Below are 23,625 nucleotides of genomic sequence, written 5' to 3'. Positions count from 1 at the left end.
TCTGTGCGTCTGTGCACACGATAGCTCGAGTAAAAATTGCGATATCTTAACGAAACTTGGTATGTGTACTTCTTTCAGCGTAGGACGGATGGCAATGGAAATGGGCAAAATCGGACAATAGCCACGCCTACCTTTCAGATAACGGTACTGAAGCTTATTCACTCAACACTGATATTTGCAATGACTTTTAGGCGAAAAGTAAGAGAATTAATTATAAATTTTTGGGAAATGGGACTAGCCACGCCCACTTCTGATTACATGTGCATACCTTGGTAATCGCTCCACCAATTTCTCCCAAACTTGGAACAGTGGTTGGGCTTGACAAAGCATAGCAAACGGCTGAAAAGTTTTAAAATCAGAAAATATTAACGCCCAGCACCCAAATAACGGTAATTTAGGGAAATACGATATGTTCGATAAATCAGTAAATACTGAAGCTAATTTATTCAAAATTTATGTTTGCAATAATCATCATTTACGTTTGTAAAGTAGCTGTTAGACGTGGAAAGTGCATGTCCTTTTCAAAAGTCTGTCAAACTAAGGAATTTCCAAAACTGATTGCAAGAGCAGTTACACTTTGCATGTAAAGTGACTTTCGAAAGCAGTTTTTATTTCCGAAAGCCAAAATTTCCGATACTACTTTTTGTCTGTTTACACGGTGAATGCAAACGTGTTTGCTTTTAACTAAATTAAAAGACATTTTTAGGCTTATAACAAAATTAATGACTTGAAAAATTTACTTAACCTAAAATGTGCACAAAACAGTCACAAAATGTCTAATACCTTAATACTTATGTAAAGACGCGTCACACGGCAACACTTGATGAGATGAAATTACTTCTCGAAAGCGATTTGCGTAATTTCAGTTGCAGTTACACCTTGCAATTTTTATTTCCGAAAGTGATTTCTGCAAATCTGCAAAAAGGACTTTCTGGCTGCTTACACAGGAAAGTAACTTTCGAATTCACATTCTGACAGAAAAATGCGTAGTAAGCGCTTGAGTTGCCAAGTTAAACCGCACCTTAACCAAATTTTGGAAAATGGGCGTGGCACCGTGGTTGATACTCACAACAACCCTTTAAAAATAAAAAACATTATTATGGAATTTTAGAACAGGGGTTCTCAAACGATAAGTTGTGATAGAAGAAAGAAAAGTTAAGGTAGCTTTTTTGGCTATTTCATGGTATTCACTCTTAACACTAACCCCAAACTCGTTCAGAGACACAGACCCAAAGGTGTGCTTCAATGTCGAAGTACTCTGGAGATCTATGAATGTTTCGTAAATGGATTTTGTACCCAATCGATATTACTAGTAGTGTTGCCGCGCCGTCCCAAGAAAATGTATCACCGACCAAGCCAAAAATGTATCGAAATGCATCCAATTTTCTTTTTTTACGTATCCATCTCATAATTTGTAAGAAACCCAAACATTTTGAAGAAAAATACATAATTTAACCCACACTCTAAAAATTGTATGTAAAACTACTACTGAAAAGTGTTTATTTTTCAACCAGAATCTGTTCAAGTATACGCACAAGATGTTCAAGATTTGATTTTNACACTCTAAAAAGTGCATGTAAAACTACTACTGAAAAGTGTTTATTTTTCAACCAGAATCTGTTCAAGTATACGCACAAGATGTTCAAGATTTGATTTTGAACATGAGTTGCTTAAAATATACACATGAAATATTTAAAATTACAAACATTATAAAAGTAAAAATATATTTTTTACAAATAATAAATACTAAGTGCCAGGGGCGCACGCAGGAATATATTTTTTGGGGGAAAGGATTTATACTTCTAAATATATATCATCAGAAAATACTGAAAATTCGCTCTTTAAAATACATTTATGCAAGTTTTATGTACAGAATGAAATAAAAAAATTAACTTTTCAAAGTTTCATAACTGGCATTTAAAGATCGTCCCGTAATTTGGTTTAGATCCGATCATTAAATTATGAAAAAATTAACGGTTAAAGATGCACTCAACTTTCAAAAGTAATACAAAATTTTACAAAAGAATTTTAATATAAATAAATTAAATAATTTCACGAAATTATTACACTTTTTTATTCATTTTAGTCGATTTCTGGTTTCTCGTTTTTTAATACTTCGAATAACGAAAATTTAGCTGAACTTGTATTTTTATCATGTTAGCAAATTACATCTTCGAATGCTTGTTAAGTACATATCAGTGGTAAATTTTTTAGGCCGTAAAGTGTAAAAAGCAACAGTAAGTGAGCATGCATTGCATGTTTTCGGACAATGTTTTCATTCGCAGTTAAACTTTAAAGAGCTCTCAAGAAAAAATAAAAATCTTACAAAATGACGCACAAGAAACGGAAAAAAAAAATTTTTTCTATCAAAATTTCTTAAATCATAATAAATTTAACCCCAAAACCCACCCCTTGTGTGCGCTACGTGACAAATTTGATATGTAAAAGTAAACAGACAGTGTTTAACTTTGCACACACTAGGAGAGGAAACTGGTTACCTCTCTTTATATGCGTAAATTTAAACGACAATTTTTTAGAGGAAACTTTAAACATTTTATGTGTAAACTATGAAAATGTGAACAATAAATGTTTAAAACTCAAAAAAAAAAAANGTGCGCTACGTGACAAATTTGATATGTAAAAGTAAACAGACAGTGTTTAACTTTGCACACACTAGGAGAGGAAACTGGTTACCTCTCTCTCTATATGCGTAAATTTAAACGACAATTTTTTAGAGGAAACTTTAAACATTTTATGTGTAAACTATGAAAATGTGAACAATAAATGTTTAAAACTCAAAAAAAAAAAATGAAATTTGTTCTACGCCAAACATATGATAAGTAAAAGTAAGCAAGCAGTGTGTAAATTTGCATTCATTAAGAGAGGAAACTGGTTACCTATCTTAATATGCGCAAATTTACACAAAAATTTTTTAGAGTGCATTCCTAAGGACTTGGAATACGTGTATATATATTTTTATATTTCATAAAATCAAACATTTGTAATTTCAATTTATAAATTACATCTTTCATACATAAGTATTTTGCAAAGTAAGTATCCAAAATAGTAATTAATATGTTACGTTTGTACCTGTACACTATGAAAAGTGTGTGTAAAACTACTACTCAAAAATATCTATTTTTCAACAGGAATCTGTATAAATATACATACGTATAAGATGTTCAGGATTCGATTTTGAACTTGAGATCTTTAAAATATACACATAAATATACACATGAAATGTTTAAAGTTGCAAAAATTTTGAAACTAAAAATACATTTCCTACAAATAATAAACATTAGGGGCTTACATTTACTCTATTTTAAACATTTTATGTGTTATTTTGCGCTCTGCGACAAATTTGGTATGTTAAAGTAAACAGGCAGTGTTTAATTTTATTACTTGGTGTGCAAATTTGCACACATTAGAAGGGGAAACTGGTTACCTTTCTTAATATGCGCAAATAAACAAAAAAAATTTAGAGTGTATTTAAAGTCTTTTCAGTAAAATTCATAAAAATTTCCTTAAAACAATCAAATTTAGTTTTTTAAACAGTGTATTTTAAGCTACATTGAGATCTTCTTTCTTTTTATATTAACAAATAAAGATATGTAAAAGAGATATATATATATATATATATATATATATATATATATATATATATATATATATTAAGATCTCGCTTAAAGCATTTTTTTTTAGCTAACTAAACAATTGCGCCTAAAAGCTTAAACAGACGCCAGCGTTGATCGGGATTATTTGGGACTTAATCCGGATCAACTGCAGTTAATTCCCGAGTTGATCGGGATTAACTGGGACTTAATCCGGATTAACTGCAGTTAATTCCCGAGTTCCCGTCTGTTAAAGCTCTTATTACACTACTTTGGTGAGATCTCTATTTATGTTCATTGCTTCATTCACAAAAAATAAAATGCTCTAATTTCACGCTTCGTTCAAAAATAGATTTTCATTAATGACGTTTTCTAAATGTTACAAAAATCGCTACTTATACAATGTTCTGACCGACATCGAAAACATGTTTTCGTTGCTAAAACTGGTTTTCGACCTAAAACTTGTGTTTTCGTCAATATAAAATGTGTCAAACGAAAACAAGTTTTTGCTGAAAATCACTTGAAAACTCACGATCCACTCATTCCAATCGGTATCTGCACTAGTTTTTTTCGATTATTTACCGAAGTGGAAGTCATATTTTATCATCTTTAATACGCCGTTTCGGATTTATTGTTAATTAGCTGTCCAAAATAAAATAAGCATGGTAGTAAAAGGTTGTTAATGAAAAGAAATTGAAGGAAAATTATTTTGGTTTTGTTTGTTGTGCAGCAAAACTGAAAACAAAGGATGTAAGAAATGTCAACAAAAACACCAACAGTCGGTGTGAACAATCTTCAGCCCACAATCCCAAAACTCGTTTTCAAGGTGTTTTCGTTGTCGGTCAGAACATTGTATAAGTAGCGATTTTTGTAACATTTAGAAAACGTCATTAATGAAAATCTATTTTTGAACGAAAAAAAACTTTATAGAAAATATAAAATTTTGGCCTATTTAAAAAAGTATCCACATTTATACTGATAGGAAAAAATAAGTATCCCGCAAAAATTCGTCTAAAAATGTATCCAATTGGATCTATTTAGATCCAAACGGCATCCCTGATTACTACTACTATCCGAAAAATAATCTGACAAAGATCTCTGGAGATTTACCAAGTGGCCTGTTGTAACATTTCACATTTCATTCAATGCTATTTTTTCCACACAGGTAATTCAGAAATTAAATTTTCCTTAAAATGACGATAATTTGTCTGTCAAAAATGCTGGTGTTGATTTAAATAATGTAGTAATTTCACTGATCTTTCGAAAAGTGTTATAAGCTGGATATTCGAATAATAAAAATAATATGTTGGCGCTTACATGCTAAGTGTTTGGCCGAGCTTATCCTCCAATTTGTTATGTGCGTCTTGATGTCGCAACAAAACGGAGGGACCTACAGCTTTACGCCGCCTTCGAACGGCTAATGGATTTTACAAGAAGCTGTTTCAAGGGCTGATACCGGTTCATTTGTACCTACATATATAAGATTACTTCATTAAGTCTAACTGAACATACTATCGAAATTGTTAGAAATAGGGGTAAAAACACTCTGCTTACCATGTGAAGGTAATTTTCGGAAAGCTAAAAACTATATTCAATACGTGCACCGGGTATTTAATATTTGGCTTCGCCCATACTTAGACTTTTTTACTTATTTACAAGTTTTTGTTCGTAAATTTTTTTGAATATTGTTCATACTAATGCTTGGAATCCAGCCCTCAAGGAAAATCACAAGGAATATTTTTTCATTTTTTCTCTTACTAGAAAAAACACTTTGCTTTTGCTATAAATTTTCTTGAAAAGATGAATACATATATGAGGCCACGGAGCAGAAGTGGCCTAACCCCCATTTTTTTCTCGTGCTTAACTTCTTAAAATAGTTTCAAATGTGATAAATTTCAAAGTAAAGATCAATTATTCCTTAATTGGAGCTGCATAGCATAGTTCTATACCTTAAAAATTAAAGAATAAGCGACTTTCATTTATTTTATTTGAGACTATTTTAAGTACGGAAGTACACAAAAAAAAATTTAGTTACGCCACTTCTGCTCTCACGAACTCATATGTTAGACCATTTTTTTCTTGAGAGCTGTAAACTGATTAAAGAAATTTTGATAAAAGAAAATTTCTTTTCCATTTCGTGTGCGTCATTTTGTACAAACTTTTCGTTTTTCTTGAGAGCTGGAAACAGCTATTAAGACTACGAAGGTTTAGTCAAAGTTTAGAAAAATTCAACAAGAAATTTTAGCGTTGATTTTCAATATTTCGCTGCAGATCTTTTTTGTATTTCCTTTGTTAACGGAACTACGCACTTTCGTCCATAAAATATTCAGGATAGACCTTTTATGCATTCTGATTGAAGATGCTTTTCTACTTCACAAAAACTGGTACAAGTATGTTTAAATATTTATCCTCGCTGCTGATTTAAAAAATGGCGCTGATTGTCTAATAAAAGCATCGCCTGAGCATTTGCCCAGGTCCCAATTAGCGTTGAGAGCACCATATTCATACGCTTTGTGTGTGGTCCAAATATTACTTATATGCTGCCATGATTCGTCAAACCACTTGGACTTATCGATGAATATTTTTGTGTTGTGTTGGAGCACTTGGAAATTCCGATAAGATTTTGAATGCAGAATCTCTTTATGATTTATGCGTGGAGAATTTATTAGTTTTCTTAGAGATTGCAGCTATGACAGCTTGGGTTGTACGGAGGGCTCATTTCGGCTGCGTGTTCACCAATATCCCGTTAGCATGGCTGTTAACCTGACTATATCTTGACCACTTTAAAAGTTCCCCTGTTTGCGGTCGCTCTTTTGCAGGTTTGTGGGAAATATATCAGCCATACACGCAGTGTGATTCTAAAAGCTGCAATGTTTAAATTTTATCGACAAAAATTTCTTAATAAACAACAAGTTTACCCAACACTATGCAACGTTTTGCAGAAAATTTTACCTGCACCTCGTCGACCCGATTTATATTGAAACTCTTATAATTCCATATTTCATATTTATAGACACATCCGTTATTTATTAAAACATTTTTGGCTATCAAAATTTGGCGAAGCCACTTCCAGAATAAATTCCACTGCGACGGCGCTGTTACCATTACTTACACCAGCCAATGATGACAGTAGCGTTATTGCCGGGAGTATGAACAAAAACTTTTCCAAAATGTTTAAACTTTACGGCAGCTTAAGTGATGGCTGCTTTTTGCAATAAATTTTCTTGTAAATTTAAATAGTATTACATATATCAAAAACACAAATCAACGAAGAGTTCGAAAGCCATACAAACTCGATGTACTTCTGTAATCACAAATTAATGAAACTTTGTTGGCTAGCGGCTGTTAATTAATTTTTAAAAACTAATGAAAAATTATATAATCCAAATAGTAGAAATCTGTATGAACAATAAAATTCCTGCGGAGTGAAAGAAAATATCAGCTAGAAAAAAATGTATTTTGTTGCATCTAAAAGTATGCTACCGCAAAGAGATTTGATGGCCATTTTCAATTTGAGTAACCTTTTAGACGCATGGCGATTTACGGAAAATGTTTACTTTGCGCGCAAGAAATAAACGAGCCGCTAAGTGGTAGATTGAAGCATGGTCGTGCTCATAAATATGCACGCGGTCATCAAAATGGGCTCAATTCGCATTTTCCATGTCGGCTAATGTTGCACTAAGCCCGCCAAAGCCAATGGATTGTATGAGTTAGTGGCGCCGCAAGATGAGTTCATACAAATATACAAATACACGTACAACCCAATTTGCCATAGAGCGAGGACGAGTTCGAATCGACGTCGTTCTGGTGAAGTCGTTTGGGTGAACTCGAAAAGAAGAGGTTTTTTCTATACAAACTACGACGTCGTTTTTCTTCATCGAATCGAAGTCGTTACAACGACGGTTTGGTGAAGTCGTTTGTGTGAACTCGAAACGACGTCTTATCGAATTAATTTTTTCCATACAGAATGTGTACTATATAGTAAAATATTTTACACTAAAATTTAATGAGCTTAAAAGTTCTTTATATTTCTTCTTCTAATTCAGATTGAAAAGTTTGACATTTTTAGGAATGCTTCCTGATTTGTTTTTTATTTTTTAATATTGCACTTAATTTGAAATTGGATTTGTATGGTTTTTGTTAAAGATTTTGAGCATCGTTTTGCAGTTCGCTAGTACTATATCGGTTTTACGGCCCGCCGGCGAACTGTGCTTTTCATCCGACGGCGAGTTTGCCGGCGAGTGGTTGTCAAACGTCGCCGGCGAACAAATTGTTCACCATTACGAGTTGAAAACGACGACGTCACGAAGTCGTTTTCGCAAATTGGGAAGCTATTTGCTATTTGTATGTATATATAAAAAATGGAGCATACTTCGAGGCGAAGTTGCATAATTTATGCGGCTTATACAGAAAATTGCTGCTATTTGCCAACAAAAAATAGCGAAGTGGCAAAAATGTATAGCTAAAGCATACAAATGGATAGAAGAGAATAAGAAACGGCTAAAATTGGGAAGGGCAGTGCTCGATGTTGAATAGCTAAAAGCTGACGCACTTTAAAAGTCAATGAATTAATGGCTAACTCGCCTAAGTGCGACTAGCAGCGGCAACAGCTGACACAAGTTCTACATACATATGTACATATATGCCACCACCATTGGGCGTAACCCTTTTGTGGTGGAAACGGATTATATACTCTGGCCAGTATTGCAGTAGTTTTTGTTGTCTGTGTGGCGTCAGCGTCAAACAGCAAAGCAACAATGCAAATATTTTGCTGTTGCATGCAAATCAATTTTTTCACTCCACTAACGGCAGTGGAACTAAGTTCTGCCAACGCATACCACAACAGCTACGAATTGCGAAAGAAAATAAGCCGGTATTAAAAAATTGTTGAGGCAAAGTTGCAGCTTGCTGTTTTTGTTTTGAATGTGTTTGCATAAAATATCGCTAAATTCTCTTAAATGTCACTCCGAGTATCAATAAACTACTATGTATCAAAATATTCTTCCTCGTCTGCTTTATTCTACTTTGTCGTCAGAACTTTTATTTTGCGCTTTTGCTGCCTGTTTGGGAATCCTACCGCATAAGTTGTATTTGCATTGATGCAGAAGAGGACTAATTAAAAAGCCACAGATAATTGTTGAAAGAAGTAACAATACTTGCCTATTTTTAGGTAAAAGTCGAATCTTATACGTCATAAGAAGAGGAGAGTGTACCTCAGAGACCGACCGAGTATGAATTTTAAAGACGAAAAAATAACAGTTTTTTTTTATAATAATATATTGGCGCTTATACAATATTTTAATGTTTAGTAGAGCTTCTTCTCCAATTTGTGGCGTGCGCCTTGACGCTGTCACACAAAGGGCGGGGACCTTCAGTTTTACGTCGACTCCGAATAGCGATTGTATTTTTATGAGACGCTGTTTTTCAGGGCAGAAAGACGCTCGGCGGATTTTCATTGCCTGCTGAGGGGCGACCGCTATTCGAAAAAAAAAAGTTTTTCCCAGGCTCATAGAATCAAGACATGCGTATCCGTATGTGTTTTTTTGACATATTTGACTGGTTTCACGCACAATAAACAGTAAATCATGCTTTTTTCAAAATTAATACATGAAGTAATGTGCATGTACAGAAGTTTTCTGTCATTAACCCGTAGGCAACGACTGGTTTAAAAATATGCGAAAATTTTTGTTCACATGTACTCAATCCCTACTCTTCGTTCGCACACTCTGGGCAAGCCATGTGCGAGATGCTGGAACCAATCCTAGTGGAGCCTTGGGACACGGCAGAAAGAGAGGGAGCTTCGGCGGGGCCACTCCTACTTATTCGGTTTCAGGGCTCACTGATGACTGCAGCGTCTGTTAACCAGTAGGTGCGGCTGCAAGCAGGCGCCTGTCTTGGAGCAAGAGGCTCACTATATAGACTCGTATACGGTTTCCCCACCCCCGTCTCAGCAGAGAGACAAAGCCTTGGATTAGATCCCACTTTTTATGATGATCAAAATGTGTGTAAATATCCAACTGTGACTCTATTCTAAACATGTCTAAGGAATTTTTCCTGAGAAAAACTGCTCTAGCAGTTATCAAAGGACACAGGAAGTCGGTGTTGTATGAATATACGGATTTTACGGGATCAGGAATTTGTAGTTGAAAGATCGATCATAACTGGATTTGTCTTCATTTCCAATATTAAGCTCAATAGCATGCAAGGGTGCCTCTAAATCAGGTTCTCATATTTTTTCCTAGTCCTTACAGGATTAAGGACATTTCTTCTGCGGTGGAGGGTGATTGGTACAAAAACACTTTGTGGACTTTAAACTAATAGCAAAACTTATTTTAGCTGCGTCCTCCTGCATTCATGTCATTGATATTCCATAGACTGAACGCTTAAAAATGGCAGATCCCTATAAAAGTTGCAGGAAAAGCCGGCAAACGTAACTCGATTTTGCTGAAATTCGTTTTTTGAAATATATTCACTCAGGAAAGGAAAAGTATTAACATTGGGGAAAATCGACCAACTGCCACGTCCGCCGAAAAAGCAGTCGTATTTTAGCGAGCCCAAAAGAACAACTGGTACTATGAGAAGAAGCTGTTAAGAAGAGTTAGTTTCAAGACTAGAGTGACCTCTTTTAAGAAGAACAATGGCGACCAAGTTAGTTTCCCTATTAGTAATATATCGCCGCTAGGTACCAATTAAGACGCGCGAGTGTAAAAAAAACTTCGGCGACGAAATATGCGAAAACATAGATTTATGCCTGGCCAAGGACTGTTACTTTAGCATCATTCCACAAAAATTCTTTGGGGCATTTGTATACTGTTACACCCACAAACATATTTGACCCCAGAAATAAGTTTGAGCGTCCTTCTTCGCTCTCAAATAAGTTAGCGCGTCTTTCTTGGCCGACGCTTTTGTTTGCCGTCTTTTTTCGCGGTCAAATTTTGAGATCGCGTCTTTGTTCGTTCCTTGTGACAATATATTCTAAATATGAACCAAATCTAACTATAGTAAATACGGGTTTTCCAAATGTCTCGACTCTTACGCCATCTGGCGGATTATTTTACCTTTTATACTCCATTGTTATCGGGTTTTGAACTAGGTTTGAAGTTTCGAAGGCTCATGTACATACAGTAAAGTTAAATAAAATCTATTAATTTTTTCGCATTTTACTATTTAATAATCTGATAAGAGCACAATCCCAACGGAGAATTATAAATGAACGTTTCTAAATAGACTAAAAAACCAAAATTTCCATTTTTACCAAGCTCAACACAAATAAGTTTTGGCTATTTCTATTTCAACGAGACCGACTTAGATAAGTAAATAAATCAAATTAGTATTCAAGGATGTTTAGCTGGTTGTTTTTATTCTACAAGGTGCCTGCATACAATAGGACAAGCGTTGGGAAATTGAATGCTCAGCAGCACAGAACACTGTGGCACACTTAAATTAAATGCATACAAATTGTAGCTGAAATTAAGTGAAACAAATTGAAGTTAATTTAAATGAAATGGAATGAAATGAATTGATTCGAGTTTAACGTGAAGCGTAAGTTGAGCAAATGCCGGGGCAAGTGTGATGTGAAGTAATCCGTGTTGAACAACAGTTATGAACTTACTTTTTCCATTGTTTAGTAATTTGAATGCAACAAGTTTAACTTTAATACCACTACAATATTTTTGTATGTAGCAGTGGAAGCAGCGGCAGTAAGTGAATACGAAAAAATTTGAGAACATATATTGGAAATAAAACTGTGCAACAGAAGTAAGAAAGTCATTGAGCTGTGGCAAAAGTAAATAAGTGGAAAATTTAAATGTGTGGCGCAAAAAAATTTGCAAACACAAATACATACTTAAAAACATTTGTATGAAAAATACAAGTACACCTGAAATGCAAAAAGACGTGACTATTTAATAGTTTTGTTTTGTAATTCGATGAAATCCATCATATACCTAAATCTAAAAGTGAGTTTTAAATTTTTTATTAGTTATGACTTTTTGGCATTTCCGCGATGATGTTTGTTACCCCTTTTTGCATTTCAGGTGACGATAGGTATGTATGTAATTGTAGATAGAGAATATTCTGTAAAAATGAATGAGAATTAAATGTTTTGGTACACAAGGGCGAAAGGGTAGAAATTGTCCTTTTTACTTTATTAGTTTGGGATAAAATAAAAATAATATTAAGAAGGACGTTTTCAATACCTATTCGCGCTTGTGCACCCAAAAATTGTATGTTTTTCAGTTCAGAAAAATTTTCTTTGGAAGTCCATACTGTTATTCTACATCGAACTTCTTCTCCTTCTTATTTGGCGCTGTAACCGCCTAAGCGATTTTGGCCGAGTTCAACAAAGCACGCCAGTCGTTTCTTTTCTGTGCCAACTGACGCCAATTGGAAATGCCAAGTGAAGCCAAGTCCTTCTCCACCTGATCTTTCTGCGCCATATGTTTTTCAGTTCTACAAAATTTCTATTCTGTTCGTCTGGTTGGTTTCTTTTAATATACTGGTTACATCAACCCAATTTTCTTCAATTGATTTCATCAAATAAAAAATTGTATTCCAGCGCGTGGGGCAATAACTTTTCAAGGTGAGTCCTAAGCTTGAGTTTATACCTGACTTTTTAAAGTATTTAACTAATTTACTGCATTTCGCTACCATCTGCATCAATTCGGGTACTGCCTTGACTACTTTTTCAATCGTATTGTGCAGTAAACGGTTGGCACAGTGAATTTTTTGGTCTTCGCGAAAAGCTGCAACCATATTGGATCCACGGTCTGTCACAATGATGGGCTTGTCTTCGTCGAGGTCACATCCAAATATTTTTAAAATGTTACTTATCTTCAGCCGAATATTTGACCCTTGAAGTAAATGAAGTAGTTTGGCATAAAACGCAAAAGGACTTAGCTAACTAAGGGCCGTTTTCTTGAGTAACCTATATCTTTGCAGCTCACTTTATATTTATATTAAAGGTTTCATATAGCAACGCAATATTTCGCGATATTGTTGTAGGATGGGGTAATAATTTATTAATGTCCACATTAGAACCGAAAGTTGCTCTACTTTAATTAAGAATTTAGCGAATTCTTTTAATCAGGAATTTTCAACTATTTTAAATGAGCGGCAATTTTTTATTGCCCATTTCGTTATAAGAGTAACACTCTCCTGTTTCGTTTCCACGCTGACATCTATTTGAGCAACATTTTTAGCTTAGAATATTTGATGTGCTGCCGTTAAACTTATAAATGCTCAAGCACTTTCTGCAAGCAACATAATCGCGCGCACTTCTTCTCCTTTACAACTTTTAATTTTTGCGAATATCTCCCAAGCCTGGCTACGTCCTCTTTTTTCATTAAATATATATTCCCCACTGATAAGCCTTTCTTTAATATCAGTGGCTGGTGGTGCTGGAGGTTCCGAATTCTATGATACAAATTTTGCAACTATTATCATAAGAAATTTTTTACTATATATTTAAATATACTTATGTACATTTTCTTCAAAACTTTCTTTATTTTTTTTTTTTTGCTCGAATAGAATTACAAAACTATCGCAAACGTGGTTTGAATTGAATAAATGTTTTTCATTTATTATTCAAATTTTTTTTTGTGTGATTGGAGAAACATTAAAACTCAATGCTACTCGTCAGTTAAGAAATTCAAATTGTAAAGCTTTTTCTACTTAAAATGGAATTTGAATTGTAAGGTACTCAGTTTGATTGTAAATTTGAATGCATTCAACAATGGAAATAATTTCAACCTCAAGCTCAAGCTCAAGTTGCTTCCGTTCTCCGATTCCTGTTGCTACTATTTCGGGGGTGTTCACTGAACATTTTCCTAAAAAAGAGAGCAAAATCCGTCGGGAGCTTTTTTCTATGGTCACTTTTACTAATTCAAATATTAAACAGGCCATCAAAAATTTGAAAAAATATTTTTTCCTTAAATGTTAAAGCTGTTTTCGATAGCCTTTTTTATGCTGATTACGAATCTGTAAGTATAAAGTTTCCATCGGCTTTAGATTTTGAGAAAAACGTGATCAAAGTATCAAAAAATTGCGTTTTTTTGAAATATTTGCGAAACTCCAGCAAAAATAAAAACAAAAGGTGATAGAACCTTCCACTTGGGCTTAAATTAAAGCTAGAACTCTCGACTACTATCCCTGAAAATACCATTCGTGCACCTTGACGTGGTGGTCACTTATAGCCATTTATTGAACAAAAAACTTCGATAAAAACAGTTTTTGCTATTCAACAAATTACTATAAGTGTCGCCTTTTTTATACCCGAGCGCCCTTGTGCACAAGGGCATTATAACTTTGTTCGCATAAGGGTTGTAAATGGCAAATGTATACATACATAAATGATGAGAATGAAAAGAAAAGTCCATCGAGCCATGTCCGTCCGTCCGAGTACACGATAACTCGAGCAAAAATTTAGATATCTGAACGTACGTGGTACTTGGGTTACCTTTTATCCAAGGTAGATTGGTAGTGAAAGTGGGCGAAATTGGACTGGTACCACGCCCACTTACCACATAACGGTATTTTCGAAAAATGCAAAACCGCCGATATTTCAGTAATTATTACATCCAAATTGTTAAAAATGAGCATGTGAAGTAAAATTTTGATGCTAAGTAATATTATTATGAAATTTTTGGAAAATGGGCGTGACGCCGCCCACTTATGATGAAATGCTGTATCTCAGTAGCCTCTTCACCAATCCTTTCCAATTCCTTTAGACGGTCCTTGCTTAGAGCCCAACTACGAAAGCTGTTGAAAATCTTTGAAATCGGACAATAAGCACACCCACCTCCCACTAACCAGTATCCTTCGTCCTCCTTCTTAAGGTATCAATGTGCACTACACTTCCAATTATCTATGGTCATAAATAGGTTTATGGAGAAAAGGCTGAAGTTTTTTTTTTAGAAGAGAACCAAAATATGTATGTATGTCAAAATACCTAACGCAGATGTATTCAGTTACAAACATTTATACACGTTTTAGTCCAAATCGGATCACGAGAACATACATATGCCTGTACATATGCCTGTACATCCCAAATAGTTATTGCTATGGATTTTATTTGTACTAATGTATAATATTAACATAATTAGATTTAATTCGAATACAACGAATGCTACTTAATATGCATTCAAATTTGCAAACAATAATGCATTATTAATTGAATAACAAGTACAGCTAATATCCGTTTAGAGTCAAATTATAAAGTCCTATTAAAATAACAAAAAAATTTAATCGCATATTTTTTAAACAATTAAAATAGAATGTATCTAATTAGTGATATTAACGAATATCATTTTTCCAATTGGTTGATTACTTTTATATGCATTCAAAATATGCAAAAAAAAAAAAACACGAAACAAAAAGTCCAATATGCCATGTAAACAATTTTTTCGCCTTCCTCCTCTCGAATTTAATTTTATACAGTAATTTGGGCCTGTCTGTCAGCATCTACATTTGTACATTTTCACACATACGAATGTTCCATACACACACAAATTCGTAGCCACGCGCCTTGCATCCTAAGGCTTTCTGCACATTGGTCGTCTAATCATAGTTGCTTCATCGTCACAATCATGATGCAACGATTATATGACGACTACACTTTCGCACACTCGGTCGTGATATTGCAATTCATTTGGCGTCTAAAAATTCACTTGGAGCAGGTATTTCCTGTTTTTCTAGTTGATATTTTCGCGAAATATTTACAAAAACCTGCAATTTTTAAAATATAGACTGTGCTGCAACAATTCTAGACATAATTTTTTAGTAATATCTCCTTTTCTTTTCCTGAAGTGTGCTTTGTGCATGCACACAGAGACTTTTAACAATTTCGTCATATTTTATAGTTAAAGCGCTCACATTTATTGAATCTTAATGCAATTATCCACTTTTTAATAATTTCCACAGATTTTATGCAAAAAATACTAATTTTTATGCAAATATTAACTTATTATTTGCCGATAACTAGCCGATAACGACAAGTGTGCAGATCTCCTCTGAAATGCATGTGCTCGGCTCAAAATTTCAGGGCGAGACGATAACGCAACTATGATTGGACGACAAGTGTGCAGATAGCCTAACTAAACGTTCTAATTTATGCATTCGAACGTACAGTTGTGTGCGCAAGTGCCGTCTGGCATTTTTCCTCATTAATTTTCTGTTATCGATAATCATATTTGCGGTTTTGCTACTGCTTTTGCTTTTGCTTTTGTCTGTTTTACTGTTTTTATCTGTCTGCCAGCTTGTCTAATATTTATTTCAATGTTTTTTGTATTGTTCTCTCTCTTTTTTTTGTTGTTGTTGCAGGAATGGAATGACTACAAACTGAAATGGAATCCGGATGATTATGGCGGTGTAGATACGTTGCACGTGCCATCCGAACACATCTGGCTGCCGGATATTGTGCTCTATAATAAGTAAGTGCAATTAGTTACTAAGTTAATTGAATTTTTAAACAACTACTTGTTTTAAATTTCAAGAAGTTGTTGAGTTGCACCAAAAATGTTCTAGCTGAAAAATGTGCATAAGTATCTTGAATTTTAAACCAACTAAAACCACATACATAAGATTAATAAAACTAAGCGCAATTATTTATGAGCGTATGATGCTAAATTTAGTCACTATGTTGCCAGCCAGCAAAAAAGACGCAAAGCAAAAAAAATTGGCTGAAATGTGGATTTTTGTCCGTTTACCCACCAGTTGATTTTCGGATACTTTGACAATCCTTTTTTCCAGTAAATGTTGCGTTTTTGGCTTCACGTGGTCCAAAGTTATCCGGTAATATAGTACTTGAAACCTTCCGCAGGTCGCTTAATTCTCTGGTAAAATTTTCTGGAGTTTTTCCTGTCGGCCAGCATTTCACGCTTTTTGCACTCATTTATTACTTCATCACTCTTCTTATTGCGGCAAATATGCCCCGCTTCCTTCTTCAGTTTCCTATAGCGGTCCCACATAGCTCGCGTTGCGCCCGAACGCAGCTTAGCACTGTAGGCGGCATTCCTTTTTTTTTTTGTTGTACGGCATTTCTTTTCAGAATTTATTGATTCCAAATTTAATTACAAAAAAGCTTCTATGATGCCCACAAGTTCAATTCGAAAAATCAACTGCTCCAGCGCGATTTGAACTGGCTACACAACGTTGTTACAGTCGGACGTCTTCTGGCCAAGCAGCTAGTCTTCAGCTTTCACATTCTCAATTTGAGAAACTTTGACGACAGCGCAGTTAGCAGAACGTGGCGTTAAACTGTCCTGCTCTGCATCCGTTCGCTGTGACATAAATGAAATGAAATATAATTTTTACCAATTTAAATTTTCTTACTAATTTTTTGTTTGTTTTGAACTCAACAGAGTTACAATTTCCGCATATATCAAAGTAGAGAGTGGTTTCCTCTCCAGCAGAATTTAAATAATTCCGAATCAAATCTCAGATTTTCTGTTCGCTGACTCAACTGGCTTATCTATTTTATCAAATTAATGCAAATTTAGGGCTGCTGGCTCCTTCCGGAAAAGAAATGTGGCAATAAAAGTTTTTTTTTAAATTAGCTTTGCTCAAGCGCATAGTTAGCGCTATTTTATGATGGTTGAATAAAATTTGTGAAACTGAGAAAATAAAATGTGCATAACAAATGGCAGGACTATTTGGAGAAATAAACATTTATACAGATACACGTACATTTTTACATTGCATTAGATATGTAGGCAATTTCGCGCAGTGAAAAGCTACATAAAATTACGAAACTTTTTTTTTTAAACGCCTATTATTTTGAGCACTTAATCATAGCCAGCAGCACCACAATCATTTAATTAATACGCCTTTTGACGGCCAGTGACATGCTGGTCGAGTATCTTTGGTTGAACTAACTAATGAAACTGAATCGGTGAGTTCGACAATCGTGCAAGTCCGAAATCACTTATTCGATGTTGAGATCAGAAACAGTACAATTTATGGCTTTTCCACTCCCCACGACTGCAATCAGCTGTGCTGAAATTAGAAATTAGACGTGTTTGTTTTGGGAGATACTTTCATTTTCCGCATAGTGCTGGAAATGCAAAGTTTGGGGAGAAACATCGATACATCTTCCTATAATTAGGATAAAGAAGCATATCATCGTAATTTCGCTGGAGCTTAAAGCTCGAAGCAAGTCACACTTAAGTCAATATTTAAAACATCTTTGAAATTGTCATTGATGTATTGTCAATTTAGCGATTTTAGGAAATCGTAAATATCGATGGCAAACATCGAATTTTGAACCGTTATTAGCATTGTTTCAAAAATATCAATTCATCGTTTGTATCCCTACGTATTGCAAATTTTGATAGGCTGCTAACAGTTTTAAGCACACATATCAACGTTAGAAAGCAATTACCTATATTTTGATAGATTTTCATTATACAAATACTAGTGGACCCGGCAGGCTTCGTGCCGCCCAAAATGCTTTGTTTTTTTAATTGGTCCAACATTTTCGCCAACAGTTCACATTTACGTCTTCCATTGGCACATTTTACTGCTCTGATCATGACTTTGTGGTCGTCATAAGGCATGTCTTCCATTGCTGTCTAAATAATTTAACAAAAGCGTTACGTCCGTGAATAAATGAGCCAATGTTTAATTTTCTAATAGCCGGCACTGAAAGTCCAATGTCGAAGAATTCAAAATATCTTCGAAGCAATCGAACCGCATCCGCAAAAGATCGCAAATTTCCGACTGATCGACCAATTATGCCTTCTTTGCCAACCCTGGCGTTAAAGGCACAAAACACGATTTTAAAATCGTGACGGGGGCATTGCTCATATACTACGAGTACATAGATAGATATGCGCCTTGGACTCATCATCCTTCTATTCCGTCGGGGCGTGAACACATATCAGGCTTATGCTGTTAAATTTAGCCTTTATGCTGGTTATGGCAATTCGCTCTCTGATGGGAGTGAAGCTGGAGACAAGGTGTCGGAGTCGCCGCCAAACCACAAATCTCCCACTAAATTTGTGCTCCGTCTTATAACAACTGTAATATTAGATGTGGCATGCCGTAAATTTTTTGGTATTTTTTTTTAATAGCATCCAGCAGTTGGGCAGAGGCTCCTTCCCTAAAGAGGATGTGGGCATTCTGACTTTTATTTCAGTTGATTTTAGTTTAATATACGCTTTAAAGAAAGTTTTTTACTGAAATTTATAAATCTCAGCTCAGGTTTTTACAGCTCAATGGCAATAAAACCGCAAACTCACACGCAAAAGATGTAATCAAGCAATTTATTATATACCATACTCCTACAGCTTTCTCCTCCTTTCTATCCCATTACTCCTCTCCCGTAAACAAACAATTTTCTATTCACATTTTATTTGCAAATTTTAAAAGCATAAAGTATATTTAATGCTTCGCCAAATTCAATTATACGCACAAAAGCAAAGCAGCGCCACCAAACCAATGATGCGACGTTGAGCAGAAGGATCAACGTACGTACTATATATATGTAAATAGAGGGTTTCTCTGCTATAGCGTGGCTACACTAAGTAATATGCAAATTGAGTGTTACTAAAAAGCTGAAGCGGATTGAGAGAGTGGCGGCTTGCATGGGCGGGGGAGGCGGGGGTTTGGATTTTTAATGCGTTAGCCAAGCGAAATTTCCTTTCCACTGTGCAACAGAAAGCGTTGTGACGAAAATCCCTCAATTATCATATTAGAACCTAAAGTGTGGCAGCGACCACGCCCAACACAACCCAGCAGTGAAATCCCAAACTAGTCAGGAAAAATACTAGTTTACAACTAGAATTTCCTAACAGAAACCGAACTAGTTCGAAAATGACCAGACTTCTACCAAGTACAAAACGATTTATTCACACCCTGTATTATTTAACTTCGACAGTTTAATACAATAAAGTACACAAAATAATATAACTTTTATTTGGGTATATTGTAAACCATTATACTAGTCCGTTTAAGTAATGATTAATACTCATAATACTAGGCATGTTTTTTTGGATAACCGTTTAATGATCAAATACCGATATTACCACCTTTTTAATGATTAAGAATTAATTACTTAAAAAAAATGTCAATTAATTCATTAGTTTTAATTACATCATTATTTTGTTATTATTGCTCATTTTCAATTATTCTTGACTTTTTAATTACACTATTAATATAATTATTTGATAAATTTCTATTATCAATCAACAAGCCAAACCATAGACAAAAATTAAGAATATTTAATAACTGCTTGAATTACTTATTTATTTTATTCTTATCCAAATCTCAAATTTTAAACATTAGTTATTATTATTATTATTTTTTTTTAAAATAATAGACTGAAATGTGCGAAGTTAATGAATTTAATTTATTTTAATGAAAACTTTTATTTTTATTTTAGTTCACTCAAAAATTATCTAAAGAATTCATTTTATTTTTAACTAAAAGTTTTCTTTTGCATATTCCATATTATTAAAAAAGATAAAAATATAGTATTTATTGTACCTGAAACCTTTTCCTTTTAATAACATTTAATGAAAAATGAATTTAAATTTATATTCGAAAGTTTGAAATATCTATGTATTTATTTTTTCTTTTAATTAATACTCAAAAAATTTAACACTAATTATTGGCAAATCTAAGGCTGCATATAATTGCATATTCATAAATTCATTTCATTTTTTACTCCCAAAGTAGTGGTTTTGGTCCATAATTAGACTAGTATTTTTCTGTCTATTTTGAACTAGTATGATACTGGTATATTTCTGAGCGAAATCTGACAATGGCCATCTCGTAGGACATCCCCATGTTAAAAATACCAGTTGATAGCATGGAAAAAAGATAGTTGGCTAACTAGTTGGGCATGCGATTCATACTAGTTGTGGGGTAGTTTACAACTAGTTCATTTGACTACAGGGAAGTTGCACACGCATTTCTATGTGTGTACGTATGTATGTATATAGGTACAGAAATAGTTTTTTTAAAATTACGACGTTCCCCAGCAAAAAAAAAGGTTACCAGAGAAATTAAAATGGAATCGTATGGGGCGATGGGAATTCCTTACTCTTTCGCTTCAAGAAGACATTATGTAAATATTCCCAAAAATTATAAAGCAAAACAGAAACAATTTTTCCCAATTTGTTTTTTGGTTTGCAAGTTAAATTATGGGAACAATTTATTCACAAGAAATTGGCGATATGGCTGATTACTTTAGCATGGGTATGTCATTGGCCGTAAGCCATTACCCGCAGCATTACCATCGAACGATGGGAGAACGCAGATTGTCTTAAAAGATTAAAATTAATTAAAATTGTAATAAATCAGTTTTTATACGTACATACATAAATATGTATTTAGATCTTACATAAAAATTGGTGTGTATATACATAAATAGATATTTAATTAATCTTTAAATTGTACTTCCTCACTCATGTACCTCACTTCGTTGACTGACTTTGACTTCGCTTTTAATTAAACAAAGCAAAATATTAATTTTATGTAATGGAAATTTCCATAACAAGTAAAGGTAGAAGAAAAATTTAGAAGACACATATTATAAGACAATGCCTTCTGGAACACGTTGCCACTAGAAACGATTACCGATTTTTTACTGGGTCGGCTATAAATTGTAGACGTGGTTGTGTGTTGCTGCTGTTGGCGATTCTGTGTGTTGTCTGCATTAAATTGTACTTACTTTTGTTTGCAGGCTTCGCTCGAAAATGTGAAAGAAAAATGGCGAACTGGCAAATAAACGGATAGCTGCTGCTTGAATGTGAAATGGAATGAGATTGAGTGGGCAAGGCAAACCCTCAATTTCGTTCGGCTAACAAAAAATGCTAGTATTAAATCAATTTATGCAGGACAAGCCCCGGTCATAGACTATTTGTGGCAGAGCTTTCAGCAAAGCATCTGTTTGCACACAAAATTGACAGTATAATGATAACGTAGAAAATTTAAATATTAGAGATATGTACATATGTATGTATGTATGTATGTATATATGTATGTACATTTTTTGGCTGTGACTTTTTTTCCATGTTTGTATATATATACATATGTGGGACGTTCCACGCCAAACCGAACAGTATGTTGGCCAAAATTCTATACGACGGATTACATAGATTAAAGTCTTAAAACTAAATACAATTTCGGATTCTTGATCCGGCTGTAAATTTTTAAGCGAATCTAGTCGATTTTATTTTTTGCCGCCATATCAGATTTTTCCAATCTGGCTTTAGGTTTGTAATCAACGACGATTTGTAATTAACAAAGCCCCAAAACATAAAAAACCCCTGTTACTTTTCAGTTTTAGTATTGGGTAGGCCAGAGGTACAAAAGTTGTAGAACAAAATCTAATTTACAAATAATCTATACGCCACACTTGAGACGCCATATTCAGTTTTTCAAAAGGTCGCACTGCTTTCAATGATGGACATCAAAACTACAATTTTAGTATCTTATTCTTCGCAATACGTCCCATAAAATTTTGGCCATCGTATTGTTCGGTTTCACGTGGAACGTCCCATATATACATCTTATTTTTCCTGAAATATCAGCAGCAAGTTCATCAACAAAACTTATCTTCAAGCCTAACCTCTTTTGAAAAAAAATTTGATTAAAAAACAAACGGAAATGCGTACATTTTTTAAGACATCCTTTGCTAAGCTTAGGTACCTACGCATAGAAAAAGATATTCATGCAGCACATTGATCAATTACATATAAAGCAATTGGGATTTAACGCAGGAGCTCTGATTAACGAAAGTGATACATCTTTTTCCTTTTCCGAGCAAACTCGAACTCCGAGCGATCTTTCAATCCTACACGAAAAATTAAAAGTTGGCTTGTTTTTTCATTAACCGTTTCATTACGGAAAATATATTTTTTCCTATCTTGGCGTCGCTTTTTAACATATGGCCGAGGTTATCCAAGGAGGAATGAGCTAGCCAAAATAAGAACAGAAGTCAACAAATGCAACTCCTTAAATTATAAATCAAAATTTCCTATATAACACTATTAGTTTAGCTAAATTCCCATTTTCCCTGCTCCAAGAGTTACTTCTTGATTAGCCGCTGGACAGCATTGAGGACACAGTCTTTCACTGTCGTCTGTTTTAAAATTGCTGAAATTATTTCTCAACCAGTAGATAAAACATTATCGATCATCCTTCGAGTAGAGCCAGATCAAGCTATCTCTTCATATAATGGGTTTCAATGGCATTAATAATAACGTTCCCTAACACTATTTCTTTTTTTGAAACCCGTAAAAACGTTACAGTGAAGGTTCGTTGTGAACTAGAATTCTATCAGTGAGTATCAACTCAGCTAAATAGTTCGTCTTCTATATTTTTACATGACGATGTCCAGCTAGGCGCCAGCACATACCAGTAGAAATACTAGTGGCATCATACCACTTCAGAGGATAGTCGTTCGATTCATCAGTCATGAAAGTCCATGGCGTTCCGGCAGTCGCGCCATTTGACTGATTCGAGGTTCGAATCCTCGGATGATTTATATTTAAATTGAAATTATTCATATAAACTTACATCGATTTACGTGGCGATTTAAGAACCAGAAGCGGTAGTTTTCAGGCGACGGTACAACTGCGTTTTTTTGTTTTTCTTTGTCGAAATTTGTTCGAAATTTTCGAAGCGGTAGGTAGGCCACGGCTTTAGCTCATACCAATTTCGGAACTGCCGCTTCTACTGACTGATTCAACTTGTCGCTGGCAGGTGAAATATCTGATCGCCTTACTATAATCTATAATACATTGTATAGTCTCTTCAGTTTAGAACTGAATTAAAGCTGAATTCGAAAACGAAGCAAATAACATACTGCAAAATATATATATATATATAGTATTTTTAAACTGAGAAGCAACATCATCTAATTGAATAAATTCTATAACAAAATGGAATACATAATTTATTTTTTTATTTTAAATACTACACTACACTACTATACTGCTCAGAATTGATACCACAAGAACTGTGAAAAGTATCTGTTTATGTTCTGTGATCAAAGTTTTCATTTACCCTG

The 23,625-nt window shown here is 34.3% G+C and overlaps 1 protein-coding gene across 1 annotated transcript in view; it reads left to right on the top strand.

Annotated features, from left to right (window-relative positions):
- nAChRalpha1 (nicotinic acetylcholine receptor alpha1) overlaps positions 1–23,625 on the top strand; it is a 137,489-nt gene that overhangs the window by 55,803 nt on the left and 58,061 nt on the right. The window contains exon 4 of the mRNA XM_017613298.1: positions 15,930–16,039. Coding sequence (XP_017468787.1) covers positions 15,930–16,039 — 110 coding nt within the window. The remainder of the gene's footprint in view (positions 1–15,929; positions 16,040–23,625) is intronic.

This window comes from Rhagoletis zephyria, unplaced genomic scaffold, assembly GCF_001687245.7.
Source record: "Rhagoletis zephyria isolate East Lansing unplaced genomic scaffold, Rhagoletis_zephyria_1.1 Rzeph_scaffold_00643, whole genome shotgun sequence".
In the NCBI taxonomy this organism is placed as follows: domain Eukaryota; kingdom Metazoa; phylum Arthropoda; class Insecta; order Diptera; family Tephritidae; genus Rhagoletis; species Rhagoletis zephyria.
The sequence above is the reverse complement of the archived record's forward strand: the minus strand, read 5'-3'. Positions and strand labels throughout refer to the sequence as shown.